This window comes from Staurois parvus, unplaced genomic scaffold (genome assembly GCF_062004578.1).
Source record: "Staurois parvus isolate SC_StPar_1 unplaced genomic scaffold, SC_StPar_1.0 ptg000018l, whole genome shotgun sequence".
Lineage (NCBI taxonomy): Eukaryota > Metazoa > Chordata > Amphibia > Anura > Ranidae > Staurois > Staurois parvus.
Genome location: NW_028317814.1, coordinates 11367501 through 11393069, shown reverse-complemented (window position 1 = coordinate 11393069; position 25569 = coordinate 11367501). Strand labels below are relative to the sequence as shown.

Sequence of the window (25569 nt, the reverse complement as noted above, 5' to 3'; positions counted from 1 at the left end):
AGCCTGTGCAGGGGGGGGCTGAGCTCGGGTATTATAACAATGAAGATTTGGCGGAGCCCTGAGCCATCGTCACCCCCAACAAATCACATATCCGGAGTCACACACCGCGATCTCCAGCCACTGACAGATCAGGGGGAGGAGCAACCCAAGAAAAAAAGGGGGCGGATCGCGAGGGAGGAGGCGGGGCAGCCAACACCGATAAGAGCAATGTTAGCAGCTGACTCCTCCTCCTCAACTGGGCGTGGAAAGAGGCAGGAACAGGCCGAGCTAGGGCGGAGCCAAAGAAGTATGAGCTAAGGCAGGGAGGTGCTATGTAGGCGTGAGTGGGCGGTGGAGTAGAGTGTGGTCCCGGTCAGGGGCGGTCCCAGTGTAGAACTACACGAATGAAGGGGAGGACGGACTACTAGTGACAGGGCGGGGCCAGCAGGCGCTCCGAGAGCTGCAGGCGGGGTCTATGGAGCAGATCGAGTCTCAGGGAACAAAGAGCCGGAGCTGGGGAGCCTCGGCTGGTGATCTGCTCCAGGATTCCCCGGGCACCGAGTGCACACCCCCCTTCCTCCCGGCGGAGGGCCGACGATGAGCGCAGGTCACCCGGGGTGCAGTAGCCGCCTCCGGGCTAATTCCGGGTAACGAGCCGGAGAATGGATCGGCGGGGGCGAGCCTGAGCGATTCTCGTCCCCCCCTCCCTGTGCACGGCTCCCCGAAGCCCATGAGAGGCAGGCCGCCGCTGTGAGCTCCGCGATCATGGCTGCTGTCATCACCTACAGCCCACCCTGGTGGGTCAATCTCCTCCACCGACTACCCCACCTCAACCTCCGATGGGAGACCCTCAGCGGGGACTTCAAGCCGGAGGACCCCGACTACCAGCAGGTCAGACACCTGTGTGACTCCCGGACACATCTGTCCTCTGTATACCGGCCGGCTGTGCCCGTCCTCTGCACCAAGGAGCCCCGACATCTCCGGCACCATCGCCTCCTGCCTTTGTTCTACATATGGGTGTCGGGGCTCATCCTCCTCTGCCCCCATCAGTCCGGGCATGGACCCCCCATGTGATCAGATGGGGGCAGAAGAGGATACAATGGCAGGAAGTGGCCCCTGGGGTGACAGTGTAAACACAAGGTGTCCCCCAGGTGGGGGGTGAGTGTGCTTTTACCGGGGGGGGGGCAGACAAAACCGGCATCTGCATCCAAAAATCAACCTATGGATGAGATCCACATCGCAGAGAATGAGAATCACCGCTCTGACATTCACCACTGGGTTATGTTCCTTCTCATATTTATTTCTAGATATATTTTTATTTTTTTAATCTGCTTTTTTCTTTTTTGATATTTGTTTTGCTTGTGTATATTATTTTTTTTTGTTTTATAGTTCATTGCTTTTTTTTCTATTTATTTTTTGGTTTTTTCAAATAGTGTGTTTTTTTTTATTTTTTTTTTTTTATTTTTGTATCTCCTGGGTTTTTTTTTTTTTTTTTCCATATTCATATTATATATGTTTTTTTTTTACATTAAGGTTGTGGGGTTTTTTCTTCCTAATTTTTTTCTTTTTTTTTATATTGCTTTTTACTTTTTTTTTGAGTTTTTTTTAATTTTTTCAGCTTTTTCAATAAATATTTGTTTCCTTTTTTATATTTGACATTTTTATAGTGTTTTCATAAATTTAAATGTATGTCTCTTCTTTGCTTTCTAATATCAATTGTTTTTTTTTTAAATCGGATTTCATTTTTTAATGTTTCTTCTGCTTTTTTTGTATTTTATATTAAATATGTTTTGCTTTTTTAGCATTGATTTGTATTTTTTTTTCTATTTATAACCTCAATTATTATTTATAATTTCCATTTCCTTTTTTTTTTTTATTTATTTATTTTTTTTATCGAATTGTATTCTTTCTGTTTATATAATCTTCTCCTTTTTTATATTTATATAATTTTTATTTCTTTCTGCTTTTTATTTATTTTTTTTTAATGGTTGCTAATTCTTTTTTCCATTACCCTCAATTCCCCCCCCCCCCCCCCCCCCCAATACATCTGTAGATAGTTAATGACATGTGCAGTTGAAAATGTCTGCTCAAAAACTGAAATCACACTCCGATATTTGTGAATTCTGAAAATGGCCGACATTGTAGCTGCGTCTTGGAGAGCTATGTGTAGCTGTATCGTTGAAGATGGGCACGTTTTTGGTTGAAGTGTTTTTATTGTGGATAACACTTCTTTTTATATTTCAGTATTTTTGTTGATTTTTGGTAAAGGAGCTCAGTGTTCCGTCAGGAGAGAACAATGAGTGGATCATAAGTCACATCAGTGAGATGGATTCAGTCTATATATGTGCTTTGACTATAGAATCCCTTATGTTCACTGTGTGATGGGCTGATGGTTTTGGAGCACCGATGGCTTCCATCCAGTAGAGATCTTCCTTTTTCTACGGTATGACGTTCAGATATGCTGCCCTGGTTGTACTGTGGCTTCGATTTTGAAGTCCAGAGGTTGTCCGTGGTCAGCCGTCCAGGTTCTAGGTCTCATTCAGTTGCCTATATTGGGAAGCAATGGCAGATGGAATCTCATTGGTCAGTAAGTGGAACACAACAATTTTTCTTTTCCTATAGTTGTATATGGGGTGGATGGGAAGATGGCTTTGATGTTTGTATTGCTCAGGTGTGCACACTCAGAAAACGCCTGTGGCATCACACTTGTCTCTGGCCAGCAGAGCTGCGTTGGGCAGGAAAATTGATGGTTGATATTTAAGTGTCTTCAGGAAACAGTTGGGTGGAGAAGTTGGGTCTGCATAACATTGGTTGAGAATCATGTAACATCTCTGGGTATCTCAGTTCTCATGCTCATGGGTGCTTTTTTTGTCATACATTGCAGATCGCATGCGTATTTCCACGCCTGGGTTACACCGCTGATCATGGCAATGACCTGTCAGAGACTCTTCATGGGTTTATGCTGCTACATGCGTAAAGCCGTATGTCCCTGGACATATCTATCTGCCCTTCCTAAAATTCAATGATGGAACCTCCGTGACCAACACAGGGGGTGTACCTGACCCTGGGTGCACACGGGTAGTATCTGGTTATTGGGTTCAGGTGAAATCTGTAGCAAGTTAGGCCAAATGAAGACAGGCAGATCTCCCACCGGTTGGTACCGCTTGGGACAGGTCCTGGTCTGAGCCTGCCAGGAGGCCATCACCTGTAGTGGGCCAATCCTAAGCCACCGAGGCATTCTCCACCCTGACTTGTAAATACACGCCTCTTGTATACATGCAGAATGAAAGTACTCCAGCCACTGGTAATTGGCCCAGTACAGGTGACCACTTCTGGTAGGCTCACCCATGTGGGTTTGGACTAGGACCTGGACATGTCCTACTCAGCAGCTGCCTTGGTCAGAAATGTATTTGTAGCTGCCCTACTCGTAAACGTGTCTAAGCAGTACCCCGAAAACCTGGAACTTTATGTTTTGAATTCTTCTTGAAAGCTAGTAGTAGCCTTCCTGGTTTGTGTGTCCCTAGGCACTCCTGTACCTACATCCTCATAGTGATGTATCTGGACTATAAGATCTCAGGTGCCTCTGGTGAGTAGCCTCAGGACATCTGGAGTGAGATTTGGTGATGCCACCACTGCACTGCTTACCCTCCATATGGAATTGCTCCTGAAATATAGCCATGCAGTTGTAGGTGTGTGTGCCTAGGCACTCCTGTGCTTACAGCCTCAGTTGTATATTTGACCAATGCTGTACCTTTTGACCACTTGTATCGAGATTGAGAGAACTGGTGATGTCAGTACTGTGCTGCTCACTGTTCTTGCTGGAGGCTCTGACACGAGGAAGCAAAACCCTGCCTCTCCCAAGATGGCTGCCTGTATATGTATATATCAAGACACTGTGCAGAACATATTATGCTGTGAAAGATCTAAGGTGCTGTACCTATTTTGGCTGCTGGTCTCAGGAGATTTGGATGGGGATTTGGTAATATCACTACTGTGCTGCTCACTCTTCTCCTTGGTGGAGGCTCGAATGGATGGAAACAAAACCCTGCCTCCACCAAGATGGTAAATATAATGCGGTGGGGTGGCCACTCTGTGCTGGATCACGTACAGATCCAGCATTTCCGGATAGGAAGTGTGCGCCCGCTGCCCCATCTGTGCTGTCATTCCCTCCAGCACAAGTTGGTCAGCAGATCCTGGCCAATGATTTATGGACAGGGCTTGCTGATCGGCTTATCGAATCACAATACAGAGCCCTGTGTTTACTAACAGCACAGGGTCCATACACAGAGCAGTAATATGGCAGGTTTTTTTCTCTCAAACGCAAAGCAGGGTGAAAAAGCAACCATACTTTTAGAAACAACCCTTTGCCCCTAGATGTTAACCCCTTCCCAGCCAATGTCATTAGTACAGTGCCGTGTATAGTTTTTTCACTGAACACTGTAGTAGTATCATTGGAGATGTCAGTTAGTGCCAGATTGCCTGCCGCACTATTGCAGTCCCACTAATATATGTGTGTGTGTGTGTATATATATATATCGATCGTTTGTAGATGCTGTAACTTTTACACAAACCAATATACACTTATTGGGATTTTTTTGTTTTTAACTAAGACATGTAGCAGAATACATGTTGGCCTCAATTTAATAAATCTGTTTTATAGCAGAAAAGTAAAACCTTTTTTTTTTTTTTTTTCTTTTTTCAAAATTTTCAGACTTTTTTTCATTTATATAGTAAAAAAAAACCCAGTGGTGATCAAATGCCACCAAAAGAAAGCTTTTTGTGTGAAACATAAATTTAATTTTGGTACAGTGTTGCATGACTGTGCAATTGCGAGTTAAAGTAGCGCAGTGCAGAATAGCAAAATATAGCCTGGTCATGAAAGGGGTAAAACCTTCTAGCTTAAGAGGTTAAGTTGCCCTCACAAATTATTCTGTACAGCCTCCTTTAGTTTTACCAGTAGCTATGTGTTGCTTTGGCCCGCTCAAGCTATTTTTAAAGGAATACGCTCACAGCATGTTGTCATTATTAGTAAATCTAATTGGAATTGTATCAGATTTTAATGTGGGCGTTCACATAGAGTGTGAACCTTGCAAACCGTGTTCTTAATACAAGAACTGCACCCGTTTGTTAGTGCCGTAGATTGTGATTTTTAATATAAGGACACTCGCCTGTCCAGGGATCCAGCAATGTCCTCACCCAGGCAGGTTCTTCTGTTCTCTGGCGTCACCATCTTGGATGTGGGAAGCTGGCTGTGACTTCACAGCCAGCTACCCAATGTGCATGCGTAAGATGCTCTGTACATTCTGAATGGGCTTGCAGTCTACTGAGATGTGGTGTGTCCCAGGAGGTCGCGGATGAGAATGTGGGGGGCGAATGTCCCCTTTGCTTGTTTTAGATGAGCAGAGTGGGAGTGGGTACCTGCCAGAAATATGTACCCGCTACCAGAAAATAAATTAAACTCCTGTAACCACTTGGTAACCTTGCTATAGTTGAATGACGGCTACAGCGCGGTTACCCAGTTCTGGGAGGGTGTCATATGGCATCCTCCCAGAACGCGTCCTCCCGTGCACCCAGTGATCTCCGTGATAGCTGTGTCCTACGGACACAGCTGATCACGTGATGGGGTAAAAGGCCAATCACAGCTGCCTGATGATCGCTGCCCATCATTGCTGCCCGCCAGTGCCCATCATTGCTGCATATCAGTGCAGCATCATTAGTGCCTCCTCATCAATGCCCACCAGTGCCATCTAATCAGTGCTGCCTATCAGTTCCCATCAGTGCTGCATATCCATGCGCCTAATCAGTGCCGCCTATCGGTGCCCATCATTGCTGCCCGTCAGTGCCCATCATTGCTGCATACCAGTGCAGCATCATCAGTGCCTCCTCATCAATGGCCATTAGTGCCACCTAATCAGTGCAGCCTATCAGTTCCCATCAGTGCTGCATATCAGTGCCACCTCATCAGTGCTGCTTATCAGTTCCCATCAGTGCTGCCTAATCAGTGCCGCCTATCAGTGCCCATCATTGCTGCTTATTAGTGCAGCATCATCAGTGCCTCCTCAATGCCCACCAGTGCCGCCTAATCAGTGCTGCATATCCGTGCTGCTTATCAGTGCCCATCATTGCTGCATATTAGTGCAGCATCATCAGTGCCTCCTCAATACCCATCAGTGCAGCCTATCAGTTCCCATCAGTGCTGCATATCCATGTCACCTCATCAGTGCTGCCTATCAGTGCAGCCTCATCAACGTACATCAGTCAAGGAGAAGAATCACGTTTGCAAAATGTTATAATAGAAACAAAGAAAAACTTTTTTTTTTTTTTTTTTTTGTAGTGCAAAAAATAAAAAACCCAGCAGTGAGTAAATACCACAAAAAGAAAGCTCTGTTTGTGTGAAAACAAATGATAAAAATGTCATATGGGTACAGTGTTGCATGACCGCGCAATTGTCATTTAAAAGTTTGACAGCACTGAAAGCTGAAAATTGGCCTGGGCAGGAAGGGGGTATAAGTACCCAGTAGGCAAGGGGTTAATTAGAGAGTCAGGGGGAGGAGGAAAATGAGCGGAACTTCACATATTCAGTTAATTGACACTTTAAAGTGGTTGCAAACCTTCACATATACCCAGTAAATTGACTGGCCTCAGATGGTACACAGAGATGAAGTAAATCTTCCTACACAAGTTGTACCTGATTATCTGCAGTATTCCTTCCTCTACATCCGTTCAAAGTCCAGAATTTTATAAAGCTTGTCTGAGCTTTCAGAAAAAAAGCAGGCAGAGAGCTGAAAGGAAACACTGCTGAGCTCAGTGAGGAGAGCTCTGGGAGCTGATTGGAGGGAAAAGACACACTCCCCAGCACACAGGAACAGAGCTGAGGCTGTCAATCTGCTGGAGGTCCCTTCCCATCACCATTTTTCTCTTGGTGTCAAAAAAAACTTGTCAGAAGCAATTCATGCAGATAGCAGAGGAACGAGGCAGCAGAGAGAAATGACAATTAGTGCTCTAGATTGAGACAGGTACACACTAAAGAGGGATGTGTTTTGTTCATATTTCATGACAATTAGTTCTCTAGATTGAGACAAGTACACACTATAGAGGGATGTGTTTTGTTCATATTTCATGTCTGAGGTTTACAACCACTTGAGGCATTATTTGTAACAATGGGGCAAGAATTGGGTCGTGTTGGAATTCCCTGGAGACTGACGGATGCTTCTGAATGTCAGAAGGGCTTGTTCTTCTAGGGTGATTTGCTAACTGGGGGGCCTCCTTCATGTAGAGATGAAGGGCATTTCACTTTGCTTATGAAGGGCATGGACACCCAGGGGTGCAATCACAGCGACGGTCACAGTGGGTGCCATTAGTGAGACCATGCATTTGAGAATGGGGCACGTCTCGTGGCTCAGTGTTCTCTGAGACCTCTTTCTGTCTGTGTAGTGGCTGTAAGGGGTTAATGTCTTGTTGCCTGAATTACATCTGTTTTCTTGGTTAGGTTGGTTTGAAATGCAGAGAGAGATAAACTGCAGGCTATGGAAGGCAGTTGGGGGATGAGGCTGTGAATCTGCTTAGCTGCCAGAGGCAAAGGCAGAAAAAATTGCAGTAAGCTTCATTTAGACATGGTTTACAAGTAGCGGAGCCACGGAGCAGGAGCAAAATCTGTTGGCCATTTTATAAAATCTCATTTTCCAGGGGTTATATCTGGACACCTAGACAGGGTAGCTTCAACCAGAACTGATATTTTAGTATTTGGTAGGAAGGTCTCTCCAATAGAATTGACCATTTTTCACATCTGCCATGGCCATTAGTAGGCAAGATAAATATTGTCACATTCCCTTGTGGATTCCCCATGCCATGACATGGGGTGAAAGTTGGGGCATCCATCCAATGGGAAGCCATGGCTTCTACACGGATGGGGATCCAAGAGAAGGAAGTAAAAAATGGAAGCCCCTATACTTTACTAATGACAGTGACCAGAAATTATAATGCTTCCACTGACAAAGATGAGACTAGGAGAAATTCATTGAGTAGGGATGCACCGAAATTTCAGTGGCCGAAATGTTTCGGCTAAAAATTAAAAAAAAAAACCAATGATACAGGTACCAAAAAAACCCTGCCCCTTGCCCCCACCTGCTGCTGCCCCTCGCCGCTGCCACCACTGACCGCCGATCTGTAATTCAGCCTTACCTGAGAAACCATTGATCCCTGCGCTGGGCATAGAGATGAGTAAAGGAAAGATGGCTGCCATACATCTCTATGCCCTTGGAGGACCAGAGTGATGCTCGAAAGAGCAGGGCCCTCAATCCCCTCATGTTGTGCATTGTATTGGTATTGTTCTGTCACATGTTCTGCCCCCCTTTGTAATGTACAGCGCTGAGCGAACCATTGGCGCTTTATAAATACTGTATAATAATAATAATAATGTCACTTCTGGTGGTTTTTGTTTTAAAGCACAAGATCAATGCTCCTTCCTTTTTTTTTATTTTTTATTTTTATCAATTTTTTTAATCCATTGCTTTACATTCTTACTGACCCCATATCTCTCCATAAAGAGGCCCTGTCACAAATTATTTCTATCACAAGGCATACATGCATTTCTTGTGATAAGCATAGAAGTGATTACAATTGTTTTTTTAAAGGAACAGTGCAACCCCCCCCCCCCCCCCAAAAAAAAAAAATAACATTAAATACATTTTTTAAAAAAAGTTTAAAGTGCCCCCATTCCCCCCCCCCGTGCTCGCACATATTGGTGAACGCATACGTAGACCATGCCCACATATGTAAATGGTGTTCAAACCACACATGTGAGGTCAGAGCAAGAGAAATAATTCTCGCACTAGACCTCCTCTGTAACTTTACACTACTAACCTGCAGAAATTTTGAAAGCATCGCCCATGGAGATTTTTAAGTACTGTAGTTTCATGCCATTCCACGAGCGTGCGCAATTTTAAAGCGTGACATGTTGGGTAACTACTCGCCGTAACATTCTCTTTCATATTTTGCAAAAAAATTGGGATATATATATATATATTTTATCCGTGTATTTTTTTCCAGAAAATATACGTACTGTATATTTAGTTTTTAAATGCACGTTTCGGTTTTCGGCCAAGTGCATTTTGAATTTTTGTTTTCGGCACCAGCATTTTCATTTCGGTGCACCACTAATTGTGAGCCATCATTTTGGGGAGCAGTGGCTATATGGCCCTTCAACTGCTGTCCACTTTGGTCACACATTTCAGTCCCATTATCAGTTCTGGAACCTGATTGGTATGGCTGGCTACAGTGTGCACATTAGCATTGATGTTTGAATCGCTTTATTGAGTAGAGCTTAATCTCTTGGTACTGAGATATTTAACCTTTTGCTGGTGGCCACCTCACTGGGCTTGAGATGCACAGGAGATTTGCTGACTTAAATGCTATTTAAATTGCTAGTGATTAATCCATAGGAACAAGGGCCCATTCACATTAGAGGCTGCTGGCGGGAATCAGCGGCTCTTGCCAACAGAGAAACTCTCGCTAGGGTGAACGGACAGCCACAGCTAGCAGCGTCGTGGCCATATTTGTACCCTGTACAGATCAAAGTCTGGTGCCTCTGTTGTTCACATGTAACCACTCATCTGAGCGTTTACGTAATCTAAACTGGTCTTGGACGTTTTGTGTCCACTGATGACATTTCTAGCCGCATTCAAACTAGCTGTAGTTAATCATCCAGTTTTTGTATACCGCCAAAGCAGAGTGCTATCCTATCTAACAAGCCCTAAATGGATGGCACAACTAGCTACCTATGATAGCAAGTCTCAGCCTTTTTAGCCCAGAGGAACCCCTAAATTAATTTTCAGATCCCTTACTTTAACCAGTTAAGTGGGAAACGATGGTTCCTTCCATTGGTGGTCAGTAATAATGCAACCCTTATGGTCTGTACATGCGATAAGAAAATCGTCCGAAAATGTACGAGGAACGATTGGCTGATTATCTATCTGTTTGTTCATATAGTGCTTTCGACAGTCTATTTTGACCTTTTGGACAACAGAAACCAAGGGTGGAAGCTAGAAATTTGTTTTTATCATATCTGAACACCATATCCAATTTTTATTTAGTGTGTACAATAATCAGACGACAGTAATGACAAATGGGGAAAAAAAGCACACGATCAGAAGCATAGAACAACCCTACGTTTCGACGTCTACTGTGCTAGTACATGGCTACATCCGACTGCTTCATGATACGCACTTTCATGGAACATCGGAAGAACGATCGTCCAGGTTTTTTTTATAGTGTGTACGAGGCTTAACAGACCTCTAAAAAAGAGAAGTGGTGTCATTCTGCTGGCTTTGTCCAGCGCTGATGGTCCTGGAGCTATGAAAGCACCATCAAATGGAAGGTCAACCAGCCACAGCTCAAGGAACATCTAGCAACCTCTGGAGGAACCCTGGTTGAGAATGGTTGGCCTGTGAGTTAAGCTACATAAATAGCAACTGATAACAATGAATTGTACCAATTGAAGCATTGTGCAACTATGTCAGATTGATTGCTTCTTGTGTTTCTTACTTCATAGGGAGTTATTTGTTCCATCTGTTCAACTGGCAGCTTCTAACCCTTAATTGCTAGTGATTTTAGTAGTTTTTTAGGGTTTAAAAAATCTAACCAGGCTAACAAGATGACCCCCAGCAAGTGATTCAATCAAGACTTCCAACTGATTTTTTTTTTTTTTATCTAAACGTCATTGCCTGTCAGCTCTTGCTGCAATGCTCAGCAGAGGACATGTTCTCTGTGTGTTGCTGCTGGTTCTCATTTAGGTTGAGTGCTGGCCAGCATCATTTAACCCATGCCCTGTGTGCCCAAGCTGTCATGGACGCACACTCCCTGGGGCTCTGCGTCATCACCTTGACCTGAGTTCACTGCAGAACCTTCCACCTATGACATTGGACGTAAAATGGAAGTCTGTAATGTCACATGATTGTCCAGAAAAGGCTGGATTTAGGGTAAATATAAAGTTTTTTTTTTTTTTTTTTTTTTAAATAGTTGAGGCTGAGAGTTTGGAAGGGAGAATGGAGATGGACTTTGAGGCTCCATGCACACTGGGCATTTTGCTAATGCTGGTAACGTTAGCTGTGTGAAGACACGTTAAAAACGTGAGTTTTTCTGCGTTTTTGCATTAGCGATTAGTGGTGTTTTCCTGCGTTTGCATTTGCTGTGTTTTACCGCGTCTTTCCGCGTTAGAGCTGTTTTTTACAGCTAAAAAAACTTTTCTAGAAACGCACTAGTCTTGGGGTTTTTTTTCCAGCCAAAAATCATTGATTACAGTCTGTGTGTGCATGGGCACATAGGATAACATGCTGGGGGGTTTACTAGCTGTAGAAAAAAAAACATCAAAAGCCAAAACCAGCCACTGTAAAAACTGCCCGTGAGGACTTAATCTCTCTGTAGTAGGAAATTAAATAATTTTAAATAAAATCAACATGTGCGCGGTCCTGATACAGTAGCAATAAATTAATGTTTTCATTTATTTTTTCAATCTGCTGCCGCAATGTCCTCATATGATCACGCCACATATCTGACGTACAATATAGTTAATAGGACAGCGCTACAGATAATAGACTGGAAGTACAAAAGAGTTAATGTAGCAAATTCTCAGTCCACATCAGGATTCTTACTGAATACATATTAAACAAGAAACATTGTAACAAACATTCATCACAATGATATACACCGTGTTCAAATAAAAGTCTCAATCAGCTGTTGTGAAAGGGTTCCCTTCTGTCCAGGTGCTCAGAAAGACAGACTGGATTCACCACTAGTGGGGAACCTTCAGCCGCTCACCTGATGGTTAGACCTACTAAACCTTTTGGTCTAATTACGCCTTTAATTCGATTATCCCTGGGTTATGGGGATGTCCTTCAGGTATGAGTCCTCCAAAGTTCCAATATGAACGACTTCCAATGTAAACGATTCCAATGTAATACGATAGTAGTAAATGGTGGTTCCCAAGTCTGTCCTGCACAGAAAGCTGGTTCCAGGATAAAATGCACATATTCGCCAGCCCACCACAGATCATCAAATCGCTTTCAAACCTTTAGGTTTCCACGAGTGGTTGGAGAGGTGTCCACACTCATGCAACATTCAAACCTTTTATTGAAGAACAATCACAGAAGACATAGTACAATGTTTCGGAGCCATGCAGGACCCCTTCATCAGGTATGTAACGATACCCAAGATAGTCCAAAAGGGTTTAGCATCATAATGTGTGCAAAGGCCCTGTGTGGTTTTTTTTTTTTTTACTCTCTATTTCTTTTCAGGTCCTTATCTTTTTGAAGAAATTGAGCTTTCATAAAGCTCCTTGTGGGCATCAGACAAGCCAGGGCATTTACGGTTTTGTTTGCAAACCAGATAATTGATAGGTTGACCAAATGTGGTCAGCGCAGACGTTTGTGACAGGCCAGAGCTACAATTTTCAGACACAGGAACAAAGTGAACATTGTCATCTTAGGTTCAGCACGTGGTCATATGCATAAAAAAAAAAAAACCTCTAGATTCTGATCTGCTTCATGATGATTCCATTTCACTTTATCTTTTGGAAACCTCAAATGATTGCGGTCAATGTATGAAGTGAAGCCTGTTCCCTGTAGTGCAGTTCTGCTGTACAGTGTAGGAATCTGGTGCCCAACCTACAGCCCTTTGGCACTTACTGTGTGGTCTTTGGACCACTGAAGACCATTTATTGGGGGGTTTTTTTTTTGCTTAATAGAGAAATATTCTTTGGATTGGCTTCTAGTAGGTGAATGGTTTTGATTGTTTTCATACTCCTTTTCTTTTTTTTTTTTTCCTTCTTATGTTTTTCCCCTCTGATCTTTTCTAATACATCTTGCTAAGGAAAATATCAAATGTGGCACACATGATTTTTTTTTTAATGGACTGTTTTGAGTACACATGTTGAAGTATTGTAGTGGGGCTGTAATAGCAGTGATTTGAATGTAATATGTCTCCGATCTATGACTGTCTCGTGTCGCAGGCTCCTGCCCGTGTTGTGTGGCGCGGGCCGGCAGGCTCCTGCCCGTGTCGCGCGGTGTGGCTGCTATCTTTCTGTACCATTACATTCACTGATTATGATATGTGGCCCTTTGGTGATGTCAGGGTTCACACTTTCTTCTTTTATATCAAGTACATTGGCCACTGCTGGTATAGGGCATTTGAGGTGTTTTTTTTTTTTTTTGTTTGTTTGTGGACGGCTGTGTTTTTCCTGATAAGCGGCAGCGGATGCATATATGTCACATTATTGTTACTGCGTAAGTTATATTTAGAATGTGAGTAAAGCTGAAAGTGTTTTTGCTTTTGTTGATTGCAAGAATTCTTCAGAACTTCAGGAAATTCTCTGAAGTTTAAAGTAACTGTGTCATTAAAGATAGCTGGGGGTTGGCATTGCTGATCTTCTGCAAATACCAGTTTCTTGGCTTTTATTCTGAGCCTCTTTCTTCAGTACTTTTGGGTTGCTGATATTGAACACGTATGTAGATTAGGGATACCGAAGGATCAGTCTGACACATGGGCAGCCAGCATTTTTAGAAGGAAAGCTCAGCAATGTCCACCATCTTTTCTTAGCTACCGTTCCTTTTGAGGAAATTTTCGTAGCTAATTTTTAATAGAGCAAATGATGGAAATAAATGCGGAAACTAGTATTGAGTGAATTATGTAGGCAGCTGTAGAGAATGTGAAAGTACTGAAGCCATCGGATCACTTTGGCAATTGGGTTGCTAGCATTATCAGGCTTGGAAATCAAAAGTTCAGGCTTCACATTTCTCTTTAGTACAAAATAAACACAACCCTTAGGCTGGATCCACACTATGGCGGTGGGGGAAATCGCATGTAATTTGGACAGGAATCGCACCGCATTCTTGTTCAAGTCACATGCGATTCTTTGCCGTGTGATTTGAGCCCGTTCACTTTGCATAGGCTCAATTCGTACTGTACATGCATGAAAAATGTACAGGAGCCATTCTTTTGCCGCACCGGAATTGGATTGCATGGGTGTTCACACCCATACAATCCGATTCTTGCAATCTCACTGCCTTTTGCGATCTGTTTTGGATGTCAATAATTTGACATTGACACCAGTGGCAGATCGAATGAATGGAATGCGATTTCAGTGCGATGAGGGAAACGCTTGCCATTTGCTTCATTTTCCGCACTGAATTTATGTGAATCGGCTCTTATATGCAAAGTAAAAAAAAATACCCCAAAATGAAAGTGTGAGATACACTAATAGTCAGGAGATATACATCAAACCTAAAAGATATAAATAAAACAATACAGCGCTGATAAAAACAAATAATGAATAAAGAATCTATAAAATCTTTAAATGATGCGTTTACGTGTGAACGCAATATGCACGCAAAAAAAGGTGTGTGTGTGTGTGTGTGAAGCAAATGTCCAGTGGTGTATAGTGCTTGCATTTCCTCCACTAAAAATAATTAAATATGTGCATCTTAAAAAAAAACATCCAATGTTTCATAGTCTCTAAATTTTCCTCCACCATGTTATAATGCAGGAAAATAATGTTCAACGTCATGTGCCTTCCACCACGGCTCTGGAATGCATACCTGGTGATAAACAAAGCACATTTAGACCTTAACAATACAGCGCTAAAACAGAATATGCAGCATAAAACTATACGGATAAATATAATAAATTGCGTATAATTACCATGTATTACAAGCAAAAAATAAATATCATAAAATGCATACAATTCTCGTGAAAATTGTGATATCACCAGGTGGTGAACTAAGTGTATCAAAAGTCCCAGATAAAACTGCCCACGTGAGGATCCTGTATGATCCCGATAAGCATGCGTGGAAAACTGATCCAAGGTGGCAGATATGAATCTGAAGTAAGTAAATTGCGTACTCAACCAGAAGTGCGTAAAAACGCGCATTTGAGATATAGCCTGTCTCATCAGGTATTGCTCAGGTCAACTGCTTCCCAGGTCAGGTCAGGATACACCTTCTGGTCACATCTGCATGGGGTGCTCAGGGATCCTTGATACGTATCACCATCTAGGGTCACATTTAAATCAGACTCTGCGAATGGCCCTCGTAAAGAGGGACCGATAAGGGAGATCACATAGTGTGATACTGTAGGGAACTATTCCATCAAAGATAGGTGCAATAACAAAAATGAAATGTAACAAAGGACACTGACCATATAGTATTCAGGATGGCCACCAGCGGTGGCTAGACGTCCAGTTGCTGTAGCCCCCCTTAAAAGAGGCAGATGAGTGCCCCTTGATCACCCACCTAAAGAAGAATATGCAGCCGCTCAAGGCTGTATACTTGCCACGGCATACATTTTTATTTATAGACTATTTTATTACAGGTACTTGTATAGTGATGTCAATTTTACTCAGCGCTTTACATATATATTGTGCATTCACATCAGTCCCTAACCCTCAAGGAGCGTTTAATCTGAGGTCTCTAACTTACATCCATACATACACATAGTAGGGCCAATTTTGGACAGGATCCAATTCACCTACCATCATGTCTTTGGAGTGCGGGAGGAAACCAGAGTACCCAGAGGAAACCCACGCAGGCACAGGGAGAACATGCAAACTCCAGACAGGTGGTGCCGTGGTTTGGATTTGAACCAACGACCCTAGTACTGCCAGGTGGAAGTCCCAACAGGATAAATGATATTTCGTGTCACGATCGCTAGGCAGTACTGATGCCAGACGTGACCCATTCAAATGAATTGGGCCTCATTACAATCACATGTAATGCAGGCAGTTGCTATGTGGTGATGCCAGCTTTTTACGGTTACAGCAGGAGTTGAGATGACACATTACCTCCGAACCGTCCTCTAAAAGAGATCCACTGTGGAACAATTTCAGAGGAACGGCAAGGGCTGCCACAACTGTGAACAAGTTCTTACTGTTTTTAATACCCACTACCTCTATATGCCTAAAGAAGTTGACTTTAACAAAACGTGTATGGTCTCTACCCATCCAGTTCTTTCACTATTGTTTATGGTTCAGATATGTAGTTGTGTACAAACAATATTTTGATGATTCTGTACTCCATTGAGTTGTCAACCCCATCTTGGTAATGTAAGAGCTAAAAGGTGGTTTTACTTTTCCTGTTTACTGTATGTGTAAGATATAGTAGTCTAAGAGGCTGGCATTTTTAACACATACTTCTACATAATAAATGTGTTAGTATATGCAGGGGCGGACTGACAATTTGGAAACTCGGGCACTGCCCGAGGGCCTGGGGTCAGTAGGGGGCCCCATGAGATGCCCCTGGTACCTTTTTTTTTTTTTTTTTTTTTTTTTTTTTTTTTTCCTAGGCTTTTTTGAGTTTGGGCAAAGACACAGGGGCCCCATGTTCCCCTATTGCCCGGGGGCCCCATGAGTTGTCAGTCCACCCCTGGGTATATGTGTTTTTGATACCCAAAAAGTCCTATCCAGTATGTACAAGGTATAGTTTAAGGCTCCAGTCACACTTGTGCAACTTGTCATACAACTTACCACTAAAGTTGCATGACCAGTCCTACCCCATGTTTTTCAATGACAGCCATTCAAATATATACAACTTAAAGTTGCAGCGACTTCAAGGTAGTTCATGCACTACTTTGGTATGACTTTCATACAACTTGAGAGCCATAAACTACAACGTAGACCCTCAAAAGTCGTATGAAAGTTGCATCTGAATGTTATACATGGGACAGTTGTGCAACAATTATCCATTATCATTAATGAAAGCCAAAATCATATCTAAGTTGCACCTAACCAAAGGTACTTCAAAGTTGCATATGAAGAGACAAAAAGAGAGCGCACGGACCTAGTGCATTACCTTTTTAAAAATGAGATTTATTGATAAAAAGTAAAATACTCACAGGAGAAATAAAATCAAATGGAAAGCATGTCACAAGAGATGCACTGTGGTCCAAAACCCCTGAAGGTAGTCTGGTGGGGAACTGTAGACCTCTGGATAGCTGATGGCTGATGCATTTCGAGGTTCTCTGAGGAAGCGGTACAACCTTGAAACTCATCAGATTAGCTATCCAGAAGTCTACAGTCCCCCACCAGACCACCTTCAGGGATTTTGGACCACACTGCATCTCTTGTGACATGCTTTCATTTGATTTTATTTCTCTTGTGAGTATTTTACTTTTTATCAATAAATCTATTTTTTTTTTAAAAGTAATGCACTAGGCCAGTTAGCCCTCTTTTTGTCTCTTCATATAAAGTTCTCTGTGGATTTCGCTGGTCTGTTGAGGGCAGCAAGGCTTGCATTCCTTTCATACACATGTGGGGATATTGACATTGTGGAGTCCATTGTCCAGCGCAGGAGCTCAGGCATTCGGTTGCTTTTTTCTTCCTACCAGATATCAATGTTGCACAACTTTGGAGTTGTACAAGTGTGAATGGAACCTACAGTTTCCTGGGATGTTGGCACCTGTAGATATCATTGACTTTATGTACGAGTGTAATATATAAATTGCTTTCCTTGAACCTGGTGGTGACTCAAAGTATCATTTTGGAATATAAATCAGAATTTGGTGTACATTTTTGCTAAAACCAATTCTTTTGTGGCATTTGTTGAAGGTGGGCACCTGTATTGGACAGTATGCAATGTAGACGTACTAAGAAGGCACAGATGTGCTGATTGCCCCCAGGCTGGGAAGCCAATGATGTGACCTCACTTGCATTCCTTCCAGTCTCTTAGTGGCTTTTTATTCTTCTTTGTCTCTCAAGTAATTGGGATGGGGGTTTTCTGTGGGAAAGTAAAGTAGAGACTTGTCTTATTGTCAGCACAGGCCTCTCCTTCACCTTATTTCTCCTCATGGGGCTTGCATGTGGCTTTTGTGTTTGGAGTCTCTATTCTGCTTTCTATAAGGGCCCTCAGCTGCATTGCTAATGTATCATGTTATGTCTGCAGGCATCCTTGTGGTTGTTTACTTTTAGAAAGGATATTACTTTCCCAGATGAGGAAAAGAGATACAAAGTCTGTTTTATTTACATGCAGTGGGTTCTAATTTTCCACATTATTTTTTACGTTAATTTAAAATGGTGGAATCTTTCCAATTCACAATGGTCCTTCAAGCAAACCTTTCCCTAAACAAAAGGAGACAGCCGGCTCTCCATGATGTAACAAATGATGGTGTTAAATTACAGAAAGCAATTTTTGGTTTGCTGGAAGTGTAAGTGTGTTAGTTGAGGGTGAACTGTAAGGAAAGGCTGAAATATATATAAAATACATGAATGCAGTGGGGACCGGGAGGTGAAGTTCTTCTTTAAAGAAAAACTCTAGTCCTACTATAAAATTGAAAGTTTGATTTAAACTGCCCATATCTGTAAGAGCGTTTTCAAGTGCCCCTGGAACATATTGTAAGTTTTTCCAATGATTCTGTCAGTAGAACCATTGGATAGCCACCAGCTGATATGGTAACAATATTCATTATTCTGCAATGAAATTACAGCACTGTTGTCTTCCTTGCTGCTGTCTAGATTTTGGGATCCTTGATAGCCCTATCGATAAATAGACATGTCTGGCTCCACCACAGCCTGTTAGATTGACAATATAATGCTCTATCTGCACCCTGATAGACAGTGCTGGAGGAAGATGGTCTTTAAGAATAATTCTAATGAGCATTAAAAAAATGAATACAAATCTATACTTTGATGTCTGAATACTTGTATTGGGCTTTCCATTGAACTGCTTTCGAAATGTGAAGAACATCCCTTCTTCCTTGCTTTTCAGCTTTTTTGCTCCTCCCCTGGTGGAAGCCCAATTTGTGTCCATTACTAATGTTGAGCTTAGACAGAGTTCAGTTGCCAGTGCCCCCCCCCGTTCAGTGAGTATGCCTTTTGGTAGTACTGTCCATTCAGTGATGATAAACAAACAGAGGGCGCACCGGCCTATTGCATTATCCTTTTAAAATCATACATTTAATGGAAAAAGGTAAGTGTTATATTCACAAAAGTCATAAAGGTGCAATAAATCTCATGGGTACAGCACAAACAGTCCACAAATCATCAAAGTGTACAGAAATGATGAAATGTATAAAGGCTAACGCATTTTGAGGACGTGGTCTTTTCCACAGAGCCTATTGATGTAGGGCAATATAGAGCGATAGGCTCTGAGGAAGAGGCCAAGTCCTCGAAACGCGACAGTTTTTCATAGTTTCTGTACACTTTGATGATTTGAGGACTGTTTGTGCTGCACTCATGAGATGTATTTGCAGCTTTATTACTTTTGTGAGTATAACACTTACCTTTTTACATTAAATTTATAATTTTAAAGGATAATGCACTAGGCTGGTGCACCCTCTTGTTTATCAATACTCTAGTGCTACTAGACCTCCCCAGTCTTGAGGGCAGCAAGGCAAGTGCACCCCATGAAGGCCAAGGTTTGACTGTAGTCCACCAATGCCTGCTTGAAGTGTCTAGCTGGTACTACCCACCCTCCTTTATACCTGGTGATGGCGCTTGTGTCAGGTAATCGCCTGGCACCCGAAACCAGAGCTGTCTCAGCTTAATAAATGATCATCACTTTGCTAGATGCACAGGTGAACAGTGGTGGGCAGATGAGGAGCACGGTTGACCATGCTTTCTCAGCAGCAACACCGCCGATGGGATAAAGTGCTACTTTCACTTAGTCGCCTGGGGGAAGCATTTCAGAAAATGTATTTATTTATTACAGGTACTTGTATAGCATTGTCCATTTATGCAGCGCTTTACATGTATAGAATATTGTACATGCACATCAGTTCCTAACCCTCAAGGGGCATACAATCTAAGGTCCCTAACTCACATTCCTACATACGCATACTAGGGCCAATTTAGACAGGAGCCAATTAACCTAGCAGCATGTCTTTGGAGTGTGGAAGGAAACCACAGTACCCAGATGAAACCCACGCAGGCACAGGGAGAACATGCAAACTCCATGCAGGTGATGCTGTGGTTGGGATTCAAACCAACGACCCTAGTACTGCTAACCATTTAGCCACTGTGCTGCCCAGAATATGTTGGAGACCTCTTATTTAAATTGTACAACCCAACTCTGTATAACGCATATCAAGCAGGATTATTGGAGATGGGAATGTGGAAAGACCTCTCCTGTCTACAGAATGGTCAGTTTGTCCCATACACATGTGCCTACACTCCATAGAAGATACATTGCAAATTTTTATTAAACATATTACAATATGTTTTATATTCTGTAAAAACTCTGTGCACAAAGGCTTATTGTGCATATTTTTTTAGTTGTGGGTTTTTTTTTTGTTTTTTTTTTCACTTTGTCTTTTTTTCCATGTACATTTTATTTTATTACATTTTTGTTTATTTCTCTGTTGTGTGCCCTAGCTGAGTGAAATTGTTACCATCTTTCTTACATTTGTGGAAAGTATTGTACCCAGCTGTGCATATTACTACACATTCCATTTCTGTGTATTGCCTGCCTTCTGTTTCTGTTTAACCCACTTCTCAGAAGTCTCCTGTTCTACCTCTTCTGTCACTTTTGACATGGTAGAAAAAAATTGTATGTTGTCCCATCTATATAACTGAGTGCACTTATGTCACCATACAGATATAGAGAACTATAAAGGGTCTATTAGTTTGGAAGTGGGGTACTGGAGTTTATAGGCTCCTTTTGGGAGTTGTATACCAGTCCTATTTCTCCCCCATTTCTAGAAGGTTCAAACAGAAAACTGGCACACTGGTAAAATTTTAAATGCATCTTTGAAAGTTTTGAACAGAAATGTATGTTTTTGGCAAGGAAAAAAACATTCAAACCCCTATTCGATGCTCAATGTTTAATAAGTAGAAGACTGCAAGGTTGCCTTAAAGTGTTAATCAACCCATGACCGTAAACTGTAAAATCAGTCTGTATATGCAGAAAAGCATGCTTATAATACTTGCTGTGAAACCGAAGAGATTAATTCTCCGCATTGTGTAAAAAGGCTCTTTGATCCTATCTTCTCTAATCCTCCCCTTCTTCTACTGTCCTCAGTCCATCTACTAATAGTACAGAGTGCTAGAAATCACTCTGCACATGCTCAGTTTAGCATGTATTGCTAGAGAGGTGTGGTGTGGTTGTGTTTTTTTTATTTTATTTAGAGTGTGCATGTGATAAGCACAGGGCCAATCAGCACTGTCCAGACAGAGTTTCAGGAGTTATGCAGCCTCATAGGACAGTCAGAGCAGAATGAATACGCCTGCTACAAGCTTTAACCAGTGTTGTGCTGGACATTGATAGAAGTCACAAGATTGCTATATACTGCTGATGAAAAAAGGTATTTAGCAGTTTATATTCACTAAAATAATTGCATTTCTATGTTCTGTGTACTGTGGGAGACCAGATATAGTGAATGCCGGGTCACATGTTTAATAACATTTTTAATGTAGAACATTTTTAAAAGTCCTGATTCCCTTGGTAAAAACACAAAACATTTTTTTATTAATTGGAAGATAAAAAGCCATGAAAGAACAAAAGTTCACCAGAAAAGTGCATACAAGGTTTGGTCAACCCTAGACAATTCCATAGTTTTTGTTTTATCAAGGATTGGCTGTGTGTCATATTAAACGTGAATGATCAGCGCGCTACCGTTGTCATAGCTGAGGTTATGGTAGGTTGTGAATTTTTGTCCAGCGGGCTTTGATTTCTGATTATAAAGCAAAGATGAACAAGTGCTGTACTATGCATTTGGCAGTAATGGGAAATTGTTCAGCAGGCACTGAATATTGGATTGAGATATGAGGTGGAGGAAGAACAAAGGTGTAATCCTCTCACAAATATCGCGAATGACCAATGTCAGACCAAATTATTACAAGCCCCGGTTTTATATTGGTGTGACGTGATTTTAGCTGCATTTTGAAGGTTCTCGGTTTAGGGCAGAAGCCCAGGAGGCAAGTACTTAGAAGTGGCATGAGATATGGCCGTCTATGAAACTCATGTCCCTTGGTTACCTCCTGGTAGTATAACACTATAAAACACAGAGGTGCGGCGCTTCAGATAATCGAAACAGAAAAAAAGAAAATATGTATAAAATGTAAAGTCCAATGGTGTCTAGTATGGATAAAGTTAGACCACTCTACTTGAATAACGATGATGTCATATAAATTCCAAAATAAAAATTCAAACAGTTGAAAAAGTCCACCAACACCCCAAAAAATGCTGCCTCTTACCAGACCATAATGACCCCTCAATTGAGTATGGGTCAAAAAAGCGCAGTACAGATTCCAAAAGGTAGGCTGTGAACCCGAACACTTTTTGGCTCCAAAAGGACAAACTGGCCCCCAGGTGTTAAATGAATACGCCATTGAGGGGTCATTATGGTCTGGTAAGAGGCAGCATTTTTTGGGGTGTTGGTGAAGGTGGACTTTAACTGATTTGAACTTTTTATTTTGGAATTTATATGACATCATTATTAAAGTAAAGAGTGGTCTAACTTTATCCATACTAGACACCATTGGATTTTAATTTTATACATATTTTTCTTTTTTTCTGTTTTTTGATTATCTGAAGCGCTGCACCTCTGTGTTTCACATGTTTGTGTTCTTGCCTGCAATACTGTGATGGCTGCTTACTTTTTGTATAAATTTGTATGTTACTTATACATTATACCGCAGAAGTGTCAAAATGATTGGTATAAACACTACCTAGACATGCAGAATTTGTGAGCCATCTTCAAAAACAAAATTGCCAGGTCATTTACCCTGTAGTTTGCAAAAGACGAAATGGCCTAAAATTGTGGATGTAGCCCATGGCGCTCAACCTTTTGAAGAGCGAGGGCCAGTTAAGTGGTTTGCTAACCAGTCTTGGGTCACAAACAATGGTGTTTTACCATCCCCCAAACCACAAATGTAAACAGGTCCTTGATGTTTTGAACCCCTATAAGGCTTCTTTCACACTGATGCCCTGTGGCTTGCCTGTGGGTGCACTTTCCAGCGGCTTTCAGTGGGTTAGCTGCACTGAGCCATAGACGTCTACATTTTGTGGGTGTGATGCACTTTCTGAAAGTGTACTAAAACTCATGCATTCAGAAATTTTGGTGCACTTTCAGAAAGGCACCAAACCAGCAGGATATTTTAGAAGTCTGTGGCCCAGTGCAGCTAACCCGCGGGAAAGCCGTAGGTGCACTGTGCTGCACCTGTTGGTCGGTGTGAAAACGGCCTAATATGCCCATTGCAAAAGTATGGCGTATGAGATGATTAGTACATTAACCTTTTTGCTTCCAGCTTCTGCTGGCATTGCTCTCAAGGTTGCTAGAAAAGTCGCAGGTGAAGTGCACTTGGTATTCCTCCCTCTGTGGCCGCCTGCTTCCCCCATGCACTCTGATGCTCTAGGATGGTGGATCAGCAACCCGTTGATCATGATCTGGTCTTGCCAACCCTCTATCCCAGAGCATTGGCATGCGCTTCCCTGGTTTGAGGTTGTGAGTCACATCAAGGGGCTCTGCAGGCCATGGATTGAGCACCTCTGATGTAGTCTACCAGTTGGGTATACATGATGCCTACTCCCTGGTTTTTAGCTATAGTACTGTGGTGGTCACTCCCCGAGTCTAATGGTATTTATAGTGGTGTACAGTTGGTTATAATGGTATTTAAGAAACCTGTACTGGGAAGAGGGTGCCATTGTTGCCGGTGACCTGGCTGCTATTGGACAATTTTGTTTCAGTACTATTTAAAGCTGGCCATGAACAGATTCACCCATCCACAGAAGTAGATGGATGGAGGAATCCTTCCCACTGTGATGTTGTATTCTGACACCGGGGATGTCGGAATACACTGATTAATGCTACAGATATTGATTGAATGAAAAATTTTCACCATTCCTGTTTAAGAGAAGCCTATCATGTCAACTTCTCCCAAGCAAGAACGATCATGGATTAATTGGAATTCAGCCAGTCCTTGCTGAACCTGCCAATTTTCGATCCAATTATGCCTGTTTCTCTTGCCTGGTACATATATGCAGATTAGGAGCTCTGCCTCCTCTTCTTCCAAGTCTGCGTATTTGCTCCCAATCAGTTTGTCAAGTATTGATGCTAGAGACAGCCAAGCAACGTTCACTGGCGAGGATGCCGAAAATTGACGCTTATTTCTCTCCTTCACTGTAGTGTTTATTTGGCATAATAAGAAAGTTGCCGTCTAGCAGTAATAAGTGTGTATATTCTATATAATCTCATTCCTTGGCTGTAGTATTGGGTCATTTTATTAAAGGCCATTTCATTAAAAGGCCTTCAGATTTTGGATTCCGGTGGCAACATGGAGGCCAAATATTAGTCACAACAGGCCCAATCCAACCATAATCTCCCTGTGTTTGAGACAAAAACGACTTCAGTTGCCTTTTTGACGTATCCGAAATAATATTTTACTGCCTGCGATATGGAAGCTATGCGATGTTTTGTCTCTAGATCTATTCTTATATGGCAGAGATGAAAGATGTCCGCAGTTCCGCCCAGCACAAGGCTGGAAGGGATGGATGCAGGCTAGAATGTGGATGTGGCTGTTCTGCATGAAGGGATGCTGATAGAAGATGAAAGGATGAATGAGGTCAGAGAATAAGGATGTGCTTAGCTGAGGCAGAGAATACTTAGAGCTGATCTAGGCATCCTACGGATACAACTAAAATTCATCGCCATTTAACAGACATCGCTATATAACGCAGATCAATAAATTATTGATGGCGTTGAAATCTTGTGCAATGCGTGATATGTGCCTGAACATCTAGAATTCTGCAGAAAACGACCTTGATGGTATAGACTCTGTTGTGCTTTGTGCTTTCTGGAATGGTAAATGTTTAAACCTACATACCTTTTCATGTCCATAAATGACAGCTTTTCCCCCGCATGGCCTGCACCGAGCAAATCAAGATTGCTCACGCATATGCCATGACAGGCTAGTTACTCTCCCAGTCCCGCAATTCGCTTCCCTACAAATATTTGCACGTGAATACCTTATTTAAGTACATTCAATATTTTTTTTTTTTTTACCTGAAGCCCTGGTGAAGGGGGAGGATTTTCTGGCCCCCAAAACAGGTTGGATTTTTTTTTTTTTTTTTTTAAACTGTAAACAATAAATTAATTTGGACTCTTATAATTTGGTCTGGTGCTCCTCCCCATTTAGTGCAAACATTTTTTTTTTTTCTGGTAACCACTGGAGGATATGTCTTTCTGTTGTGGGCATCCTTAAGCCGGCCATAGATGGTTTCACTCTCAGCCACTTCAGCAGGAACTGGTCAAAATTTTGAACCATGTATGGGCAGGTTGAATGTACCAAGGTTGATCGATCAACTTGGGTACAACCAGCCTGTCGGATTCTACATGCAATTATTGCTAAGGGCATTATAGCCTCTGGCAGTAATCATGGTGTTCTCCTGGCAGGGACAACTTCCCTCTGGTTTCAGGAAAGAAAATTGCTCCGTCTATGGGTGGCCTAACCTGAGCCAGTGAGCTTCTCCATTGTTTTTGTCCACTTACTACTTCGTATGAACTCAAGCCAAAGTTCCAAATCATCTTGGATGGTGTTTTTTTTTTTTTTTTTTTTTTTTTGCTTCTTTGGAGTGTACCAGGTTAATGGTAGGAAACTATCTTGAGAATGGCTAT

The 25569-nt window shown here is 42.2% G+C and overlaps 1 protein-coding gene across 7 annotated transcripts in view; it reads left to right on the top strand.

Moving 5' to 3' along the window:
• Positions 1-439: 439 nt before the first annotated feature.
• The window catches only part of TTYH3 (tweety family member 3), a 204577-nt gene continuing 179447 nt past the window's right edge, over positions 440-25569 (top strand). For 2 of the 7 annotated variants that reach the window (XM_089682582.1, XM_089682574.1), the window contains exon 1: positions 441-870. In XM_089682582.1, coding sequence (XP_089538708.1) covers positions 745-870 — 126 coding nt within the window. In that variant the 5' untranslated portion in view covers positions 441-744. Of the gene's footprint in view, positions 871-25569 lie in introns of all 7 variants that reach the window. The other 5 variants (XM_089682523.1, XM_089682534.1, XM_089682543.1 and 2 more) reach the window with 4 other exon arrangements.